The 11215-nt window shown below is 38.6% G+C and overlaps 1 protein-coding gene across 1 annotated transcript; it reads left to right on the plus strand.

The window, feature by feature from the left end:
* Window positions 1-304: 304 nt before the first annotated feature.
* Window positions 305-7933, plus strand: slc25a47a (solute carrier family 25 member 47a). The gene is made up of 6 exons (XM_055185290.2): window positions 305-761; window positions 1488-1531; window positions 2201-2272; window positions 3552-3728; window positions 6701-6965; window positions 7221-7933. Exons 1-6 carry the CDS (start codon window positions 725-727, stop codon window positions 7514-7516), a joined length of 891 nt encoding a protein of 296 aa, XP_055041265.2. The 5' UTR covers window positions 305-724; the 3' UTR covers window positions 7517-7933.
* Window positions 7934-11215: the final 3282 nt, after the last annotated feature.

The following is an 11215-nucleotide window of genomic DNA, read 5'->3' on the forward strand; positions in this document are numbered from 1 at the left end:
CAAGAGTAAGGCAAAAAATTAAAAGATTCCTCAATATAGTAATTTAAGACGATTTAGATACGATTTTTATTTAGATAGTTATGAACTGCTAGTATTTAATCATATTGGTTGGATTTGTGTTAGTTAGTTAGTTAGTTAGTTAGTTAGTTTGTATTGCTATTCCTACCAAAAATGTTGTCGTTTTTTTTCCAAATAATTTACAGTTTAGATCTCGAAAGTACACCATAGTCAACGCTTTTTGAATGAGTTCAACTGAATCATTGCACATGAGAATCGGCTCAAATGAATGCTTCGTTGACGAATCAAAAGTGCGCACCGAAGCCGTAATTTCTCTGCAGTATTGCATCATCATTTTTAAGTATTCACTCTGTAATGCATTTGTCATCTTTTCAAATTAAGTACCTAAAGTAAAATGTTACGTACAGCTAAATATTAAAATGAGCTCACAGAAAAGAAGTGATAAAGAGCTTGCATTTGGTTGACAAGATGCACATTGTGTCCTACTGTACACTTTCGTTTGTTGTTACTTTAAATATGAATAGCTTATGTATGATCAAACTACAGCAGCTCTCAACGGAACCACGTGAGGCTGAGGGACGAGTTACAAAACAACAAACACGTGCCAGTCTGCGTTGAACCTTCAGCAAGTAATGTTTCAGCTATGTACTGCAACTCTAGTTATACATAACAAGAACAACAATGACATTAACTAACAGGAACGAGAATGCATTTGGCCGACTTTCTTGCTGGATCAGTTGGAGGTAGTTATATATTCTTGTATGGTAATGATATGATATGCTATAGCTTTTGCTACATTCATTGGGGTCCGTTTATTTGACAGAAAAAAAGTATTTGTGTAAAGTACAGTCTGTATGTAGGCACAATACGTATAGTTTATACAATATTTTAAAAAGCTAATTTTACATGTATGCATTTGGCAGAATACAGTGTTTATTCAAAGTCAAGGTAAAGTATGACGTAAGCACTGAACTACATGACCTCGTGTTAGCTCAAAATAATGACATTTTAATACCTTATATAATCTGTTATGATGCATTAGATAATTTATTAGTAATAATATAACTATTTATTTAATAGTAATAATAATTGTTTAATAAAAGTAATAATTTATCACAATGAAAATAGTAATAAAATATATTTTTTGTTGTTTGTTTACATTATTATTATTATGTCAAAAGCAGAGATAGCAGCAAAGTAAAAATATCAATTAATTTTTATTATTAAGCAATACAATGAATTGAGCTATGACTGAGACTTACTGCAATGTTATTCTGCTGCACTGTCAGAAATAAAAAGTACACCTATTGGTACCTCAGAGGTACGTATTGGTACGTAAATGCTACATAATAGGACATTTTTAAGGGGTAATGTCCCAGTGACAGCATTTGTACACTTATTCAGTTTATTGTGTTTAATCCATGTATCATACATGAGCAGGAGACTAATTTACTGTTATTGTCTTACAGGTGCTTGCGGAGTGGCTGTTGGCTATCCACTGGATACTGTAAAAGTAATCTATCGCAACACTTACATACTATATTAAATATATGCAGTGTTCGAAATGAGGGGGGGCTGGTGGGTCCCAGACCCCGTAAAAGCATTGAGGAATAAAGCACAAAAATATAAATTGGGGGGGTCCCCTGATTACAATTAAAATACTACATGAATTTAAAATTCTTGTGCTTTGATGCCGCAAAGCGATACTGTCCATTATTTGTCCCAATTTTGCAATAAACTAATCCAAACGTTTTCTGTATAAATGTAAACTCTCAAGTGCGCCTCACGCGGTTTTCTGGAGGAATTGACAGTTTGTTAGATCTAGGATTGAGTTAGGGGCTTTAAAAAAATCGTATCAAACTATTATTTCATACTATTTGAGGGGTAAAATGCTTAGTTTAAGTTAGGGGTAATTTGAGTTTTTTTAATTAAAACGTTAATCCAAGATCACGTCTTTGTGAAATCATGGCAACCCTATAATGACACGAGGGGCTTGGTCGGGGGGTGGGGCTTAGCTAGGGGACCCCTCATAATCTTTGACATAATTTGAACACTGTTTATACAGTATACTCTCATCTCTTTAATACTTATATTGCATTAAATATCTTCATTTGAAAGTGTCATTATTGAAGCTAAATATAAAAGATAATATAATGTGTGTGGTTATGTGACACCTGTTCAGGTCCGAATCCAAACTCAAAAACAGTTCACTGGAATCTGGCAGTGTATCAAAACAACGATAAGAAATGAAGGGGTAAGAACTTTACATTTGTTTAAATGCTATGTTAGTTGTGTCATTATTACTTTTGTTCATTCATATGGTTAGTAATTTGAACAAACCAAACCTTTAGTATTGAATGTCAAATAACACACAGCATTTCTGCACATCTAATAATAAACTTGAGTACCCAGTGCTGTAGTCTAGGGTATACGCAGGTATACAGCGTATAAGCACTTCTTTTTCAGGCGAATTTGCGTATTGCAGGTATTTTTTTCTATATATAGATATGCAGAGTACCTATAGTGTAGTATAACATCCTTTATATCTGCGAAGAGTCTTTAGTTTTATCAGATTTATAAGACTTTTATTTAAATAGTACTACTACTAGTACCGTGTGTACCGTGGGTGGAGTGAGTCATGAGCAAGCAACACACGCAAAACATTATTCCACTATCTCTGGATAACTCATGATTTACGACATGTTTGTGTTGTTTACATTATATGCACTTCTACCCTCGATAAACAAACTATATCCATTGTTTCGTGCCAGCTCTGGGTTGGTGCGTGCTTGCGCTATTCCGGGTGAAATGCCCATATAAGGACTTTCACTGTACTTCCTGCACTGAAATTGCAGATAAAAGAAATAAAGCAAGATTGTTACGTATGAATCTTGCATGTTCGAAAAAACTTTTAGAAACCTCTACAAACCCTGGTGACGTGCATTCGGCACAGAAATACTCCATCACACATCCAACTGCTTTTTTGACACTTTGCCTTTGGTAATCTATAATTCTGATAGTATCCACTAGATGGGGCTCTTACCCAATTTATAAAAAACTGAAGCAACAACTAATTCTACATTTTAAACTCCATGTATGTTTTGATCATCCTTCTAAAAACTGATCTTTAACAAAAGTCCTTTACAAAAATACAATTATTTTAGTATTTTGCTTAGAATTTGGTATTTTCGAAGAAACCCTCGAAAAAAATAATTTAAGAGGTGATAAAAATAGAACAAATGAAGATAGGATGAAACTTTTTTCCCATTTGTTTAAAGAAAAGGATCTGTTCTTTTATTTTAATTATATTGTATGTTTATATATTTATAGAAGAACATTTTCCTGGAAGGCATTTTGTGAAAATCACAAAAATGCTGGCGGCCAATTTTAAAAAATAAGAATGAGTTAATAAGTCAGAATGCATGACACAGCTTTAGACCCCCACTTTAAAGTTCAGTTCTTTATCAAATGTAAACATGTAGTTTTGGCACACCCGTTTCATTCATTTCTCTTCCTCTGTTGCCATTCTCCAGCTTCATGGGTTTTTTAAAGGAATGGTTTTGCCTGTCACCACTATATCCATGACCTCGTCTCTGGTGTTCGGCACCTATCGAAACTGCCTGCAGTGTTTCAGTCAGATCCATGGGCCTGGTGCTCCCAACACCAAGTTGGATATTTTCCTGGCAGGTTTGGCAGGTGGTGTGACGCAGGTCAGAGGATTTTTTGACACACTTACTGACACACTTAAAGGAATATATTTCACTTTAATAAAAAAATTATAATTTACTCACCCCCATGTCATCCAAGATGTATATGTCTTTTTTTGTTCAGTCGAGAAAAATTGTAGTTTTTTTTTTTTTTGAGTAAAACATTCCAGGATTTTTCTCCATATAGTGGACTTTGGTGAACCTCGGCAGTTTGCAGTTTCAATGCAGCTTCAAAGGCCGATCCCAGTCTTAACTAGCAAAACAATCATAGTTTTTGCCAAAAACAAAAAACTTTTAAACCACAAGTTCTTGTCTTGCACTGGCCGTGTGATGCGCCAGCGCGACCTTGCATATTACGTAATCCCGTCGAAAGGTCACGCATGACGTATGTGAAACTACCGCTCCAGTGTTTACAAGTGTGCAAAAGAGGACCGTTCTGACGTTGTTGTATGTGTGATACTAGTTAATGTCTAATTAATCCACAAGTGTGCGATTCACATATGTAACGCCCTTTCCACGTGATTGTGTAGTATGTGGGGTCGTGCTGGGGCAGCAAACGGCTAGTTCAATATGAGAAGTTGTGGTTTAACCGTGGGTTCACACCAGCCGCATTTAAGGCGTCAAAATTGCGTCTACCACAGCTAGTTTGCTGCTTGAACATTTTGAATGCATTCGCGTGTCTAGAAAGAAGTAGACGCGCGGAAAAAGCAAGCATTTGATGCGCGTCAGAGGCAAAATCCGCTTCTTGTGGGAGGGGCAAGTGCTATAGAGACAGAGCGCAGCGCGTCATAACCTGAAAACCACGCCCACCGGGTGGGAAAGCAATCCAACAGTCTCCATTGACTTTGTATTGCGAGAAGCCGCCTCCTTGTCATTTCTGGCTTATAACAAAAAACTGAATAATGCCTAAAAGCTGCTGTGTGACAATATGTACAGCTAACAAGCCAAAGAACACAGAAATAAGTTTTTATAAGCTGTCGAGCCGTAAAACCCAGTCTTTAAGGAGAATAAAGTGGATCGCCGACTACGTTTCCCCCTATTGGACGCAGTTTTACTAATAGGAGTACTATGAAAAGTTGCCTGTTTCCATTTCTGTGTCTTTAAACGCTCGTTTTTTTGAAGTTGAAAGCTTATAAAAACGTATTTGGTTTTTTTTGGGTTGTTAGATGTACACCTTGTCACACAGCAGCTTTTAGGTATTATTCTGTTTTTAAGTTTAATCTGTAAATAAGTTTTTATAAGCTGTCGACCCCAAGAGACGAGCGTTTAAAGACACAGAAATGGATACAGGCAACTTTTCATAGTACTTCTATTAATAGAACTGCGTCCACTGTGGGGAGGCGTGGTCGGCGATCCACTTTGTTCTCCTTGAAGACTGGGTTTTACGGCTCGACGGCCTGTAGAGACTTATTTCTGGGTTCTTTGGCTTGTTGGCTGTGCATGTTGTCACACAGCAGCTTTTAGGCATTATTCAGTTTTTTGTTATAAGCCAGAAATGACAAGGAGGCGGCTTCTCGCAAGACAAAGTCAATGGAGACGGTTGGATCGCTTTCCCCCCCGGTGGGCGTGGTTTTCAAATTTGCATAACTGCGCTCTGTCTCTATGCGGTTGTCTGTTTGCAAGATGGCTGATGTTGATCGTGCATTAATTGAGAGAGTTACCGGTTTGTATTTGGTAACCTTACTATTGAGGGAAAATAGTTTAAAAACGGTGGGAATGCCGTGGGTCGAACATCACGTGACTCAAAAGTGAAATGTGTATTACAACTTACCAGGTTGCCCAATGTCCTCACTGACACTCTTCCAAGCGAGGTCCTTTTTATTCCTGTCTCTATAGAAATAAGAACTTGTGTCATATAGCTCCGGCCGGGTGACTGCTCACTGACAATATCAAGTGTTCCTCCATGTTGAATGAGTGACTCCAGGTGGCGCTGCCGGCACAGCAGCAAGCAGGCTTCTGATTGGTTAACGCGGCGTGAAAATCTGCCAAAGTTCAAATTTTTCAACTCGGGCGTCAGCCACAAATTCGCGTCAAAATGCACAAAAAGCACCATTCACGTGGTCCGCACCAGATGCTCGATTCGCGCCGCAAGACCTCCAGACGCACGTCAACGCATCTTCCCATTAACTTAACATTGAAATCACTCACGCTTGACGCCTCTAACGTGGCTGGTGTGAACGTGGGTTCACACCAGTCGCGTATGAGGGTCAAAATCGCGTCAACCGCGCCTAGTTTGCCGCTTGAACAGTTTGGCTGAAAGCTGCGTGTGAAATTCTAGTCAGAGACATTCACGCGGAAATTCGTGTCATGGAAGAGGCTTCTGCGATCTGCTCGCTTCCTGTAATCACGTCACAACTAGAGCAAGCTCCTGATTGGATAACGCGGCACGTTTTTCTGGCAAAGTTAAAAATGTTCAACTCGCGCGTTTGCCGTGGCAACTCTCAATTCACGCGAACTAGACGAGCGAATGAGGCAGAATCATGTATACCGTGAAGTGCTAAATGCCTCATTCACGCCGCGAGACCTCCAGACGCGCATCAACGCGTCTTTACATTAAATTAACATTTAAATCACTCGCGCTTGACGCCTCTACAGCGGTTGGTGTGAACGCAGCATAAACGCAGCATTAAAGTTCTTAATCTAAAGCTTTTGGTGAAAATGATAATCGTTTTACTAGTTAAGACTCTTGTGCCTCAGTTGGGATCGTTTAGAGCCTTTTGGGGCTGCATTGAAACTGTGGACTGTTGAGATCCACTAAATTTATATTAAGGATATCAAGGTTATATTTTCACACAATGTTTTTAGGATGATCTTAGTAAATCACAAAAAAAGTTTTTTCACAGACAGGGTCACATTTAAGATTGATGATGTTATGGCTTAACAGTAACTTGTTTAGCATGATAGAAACAATGTAGCATTCAGGTGGAGAATGACATTATGATCAGTCAGTGTCATGTATCGATGTTCATACACAGATTTCTGTGATGTCACCCGGTGACATCGTAAAAGTTCGACTTCAGTGTCAAACCGAGGGCCAGGGATGTGGATTTAACTGTCCGAAACCCAAATATCGTGGACCGATCCACTGTCTGCTGACTGTTGTTAGAGAGGAGGGAATTTTAGGACTTTACAAAGGGGCACTTCCTCTGGCCTGCAGGGACGGACCGTCCTACGCCACATACTTCCTGACATACGACACATTATGTTCAAAACTTACCAAACCAGGACAGAAGCAGCCGGGTGAGTCAAACCAACCGCAGAATAAAATTCGGATGAAAAATGTGACTTCTGCATTATGTTTTGAAGCTTTTAAAGTCACATGACTCATATGACTTACTAATAAAGTGCACAATCTTGTGTTGTGATGACAGACTTTAGTCAGTAAACTCCAGTGTGATCAATCTTTTTTAATTAAAGGTATAATGAAATGTCATATGTGATGATTTTACCGTGACATACTGACCTGACCCATTATTTGTGTGGTCATATTGACAGATTGGAGCGCGGTGTTGTTTGCTGGCGGTGTTGCGGGAATGGCCGGCTGGTCTGTCGGGACGCCTATGGATGTGATCAAAGCCCGTTTGCAGATGGATGGAGTCCGTGAGCAGAAAAGATACAGAGGATTCGTTCACTGTGTTACTGAGACTGTACGTACCGAAGGGCCGACAATCTTCTTCAAAAGTCTCGGGATAAACTGCTTGCGAGCGTTTCCCGTGAACATGGTGGTTTTTGCCGTGTATGAGGTCACAGTTGGGATTCTGAGGTCAGCGCCTGTCGGGACGCTCTCATGACAGATGTCATAAATGTATTTGATGGGATTTATTATGGTATTTTATTGTATCTATTTATAAAGATCTCATTCGGGGGACAATTCATGCCAACATCATACAAAAGCCATTGTAAATTATATTGAATTTTACTTAAAATAAAGGTGAGTACTCAGTTATTGTACACAGCATTTACAGCAGGAGTCTCCAACCTTTTTGTGAGCGAGGGCTAAAACAATCTGCAGGGTTCCCACGGGTCCTTGAAATCCTTGATAGTTTGTGAATCTGGAGGAAAAAATTCAAGGCCCTGGGAAGTTTTTGAAAATATACATACATAGATACAGGTCATTGAAAGTGCTTGAATCTATTTTATGCAAGAAGTTTTCTGGGAAAAAAATCCATATTATTCCCTGTGTAGTGTAGAATAATATCATAAAAATTCTAGACTTTTTAAGCACACGTGCTAAACTATTCACTTTAAATGTTTATATCTTCTGTATGTGAATGTTGATTCATACCAAAAGGCTTTTTTGCATAGTTGTGTTTGACACATGAAAACGTCTCGGGTTACGTATGTAACTCTTGTTCCCTGAGAAGGGAACGAGACGCTGCGTCTCTCTTGCCATACTTCCTGCGTCCCTGTAACGCCGTCTTTAGCAATATTTCAGATAGTGACATACTTCCTTAATCCCGTGTCACCCTGTCTTTGTAGTTAAGCCTTACCATTGGTTGAATTTGATATACACATTCAGATGCACTTACCCCTGGAGGCGTCCCCAAACTGTCACCGCAGTGACGCAGCGGGAGTTCCCTCAAAAGGAAATTGAAACAATGTATCTTAAAAGGTAACACAATGTAACCTTGCTCTTACTTGAAATGTGTCCCCACATTTAGTCCTTGAATTTGAGGATATTGGACCTGGAAAGTCCTTGAAACGTCCGTGGATTTGAAGTTAACTAAGGTGTGGGAACCCTGAATCTGGTGGTCTTCATTTTTTATATATAGTCTACTTAAAACGTTTTTGTTTTTAATTGTTGATATGGTTTATCATTCTTTAAAATGTTAGCATACATAAAAGAAGCCAAACAGATATAAAAAAATGTAATAAATAAATATTAAAATTGGGGCTATTGAATGTGCTTTGGCGGGCACCTCACAAACTCCGTGCGGGCAACCCGGTGCCAACGGGCACTATGTTGGAGACCACTGGTATACAGTAGACTTAGGTGAACTGTAAAACACTTTAATAAATAGTAAAATAATAAATTTTATATATATATATATAAAATTTAATTCAGACTAATGATTTTAGGACAAATTCAGGTAAAATAAGGCAGTTTTAGACTTAAATGGTGGTTGGCTAATCGGCCATATAATTTATATTTATAGTTAATTTTAATTCACAGAGTCATTTTTGTTGTCCTTGTATTTAAAAGTCCTATTAACTTTGCCATATGAAAATAAACAAAGGGAAGTAGCAGTATCACTTAAGTAAAATAATGCATGTAGTAGGCCTATATGTGCAATATTTAATCTATAGTAACTTTATTTGGAGTTTGCTCATCTGCTGATTAATGGCGTCATCTAGCGGCAGCTGCAGGTAACGCAACTTGAAGTTTTGAGGTACTTCATTAGTGTTTGTGTCATCTTTTGTCCACATCCAGCATTAATAACGGTTTGTAAAAGTAGATTTAATTTAATTGTGAGCACTCTTCAGAAACAGTCATGCCACTTCAATATGCAACCAAAAATGACATTCACTTTGCATTACGTTTTTAAATATATTACTTGTCTTTAAAACATGCATGTTTTTCTAAAGTTTGTATGACTTTCTCTTTTGGCCTGTTGATGCATATAACAGACATAACATAAATCTATAAGAACGTTGGCAACATCGCTGCAAAGCTCCCACGGAAACTGTGTGCATGTGTACCAAAGACAACAGCTGTATACATCTAAAGATATCAGATCTCTGTGTGGAGCATACTGTCTGCTGTATAATTTGTATATCTGCATTGATCTATAATCATTGTTTTTTTGTTGATGTATCCGTTTCATATGCTTTCAGAGCTAAATCATTACATTCCCTCATGCATAACATTACTTTCACTTTTGCTTTTGCAGGACTTTTTTGCACAAATAGTCATAAAATTGAAAATGCATGTGTGTTTAGCTTTGCCAGGGTCGGTTCGGCATATGGAGGGGAAAAATTCATTCTAGGAATTAACTTGCTCTGAGACTCGACAATAACACCTCAATGTTTCTTTTGTTCTTTTCTTTATAATTAAACCCGGCATGCACCCCCGCCTCCTTATGCAACAAGAACACTGGCCAATTATACAAGCGTCTAAAGAACCTGGGTAGCTTACAGTCTGGAAACAAAAAAGCCTAATTTACTTCTGACAGTGTTTCTTCATGAGCTTATCAATCCATTAAAATGTTCTGCTGCAATGTACAGCCCTCTACCCCACAAAATTATTGCTCAGCAAAAAGCACTTTTCCATTTTTTTGTCCTACATTACAATTAAAAATGGGGCAAAGGAAACGCAGTAATAATGTTACTCTGGTTCGACATAATCACAGTGTGTTATAAAAGGCAAAGGCCAGGGCTTTCATCAAATCTCATTATTCTGCAGAATGAACTCTATTGTGCACGGAAGATACATAACAGCATCAACAAGGTAAATGTGAGGCCCAGCTAAAACTAATTTAGTTGATGCTTGTGTGGCCTGTGTGTATTCCTGACACACTCACAAAACTCCCTGCTGGAGATGAGAAATACTTTACCAAACAACTGGAATATGAGGAGTCTGATCCATGCTTTGGACTCGTTCTCCATTTATGAGGAGTCTGATCCACTCTATGGATTCACAAGGAGTCAGATCCACACTCTCAACTGAAGAGGAGTCTGATCAATGCTCTGGTCTCCCATATAGTTTGATCTATGACCTGGACTCTTTTATAGTTTGATCTTTGTTCTGGTTTCCGGTATAGTCCAATCTATGCACTGGACTCACGAATACTCTGATCTATTTTCTGGACTCACGAATAGTCCGATCTATTTTCTGGACTCACGAATAGTCCGATCTATGTTTTGTACTCATGAATACTCCTATCTACGCTTTGGACTCACGCATACTCATCTCACGAATAGTCTGATCTACATTTTGTACTCATGAATACTCTGATCTGTGTTTGGACTTACGAATACTCAGATCTATGCTCTGGACTCACGGATACCCCGATCTACACTTTGGACTCATGAATACTCTGATCTATTCTCTGGACTCATGAATAGTCTGATCTACGTTTTGGACTCATGAATACTCTGATCTACGCTCTGGAGTCATGAATACCCCGGTCTATGCTCTGGACTCATGAAAAGTCTGATCTACGCTTTGAACTCACGAATACTCCAATCTATGCTCTGGACTCACGAATACTCCGATGTACTCTCTTAACTTTCAAATAATCCAATCTCTTATCTTGACTTATGAATACTCCAATCTACTCTCTGGACTCATGAATACTGTGATCTATGCTCTGGACTCATTAATACTCCGGTCTACGCTCTGGACTCACGAATACTCCGATTTACGCTTTGGACTCACAAATACGCCGATCCACTCTCTGGACTTACGAATACTTTGATCTATGCTCTGGACTCACGAATACTCTGGTCTATGCTCTGGACTCATGAATAATCTGATCTATGCACTGGAC

Source organism: Misgurnus anguillicaudatus, chromosome 18, assembly GCF_027580225.2.
Source record: "Misgurnus anguillicaudatus chromosome 18, ASM2758022v2, whole genome shotgun sequence".
NCBI classification, from domain to species: Eukaryota; Metazoa; Chordata; class Actinopteri; order Cypriniformes; family Cobitidae; genus Misgurnus; species Misgurnus anguillicaudatus.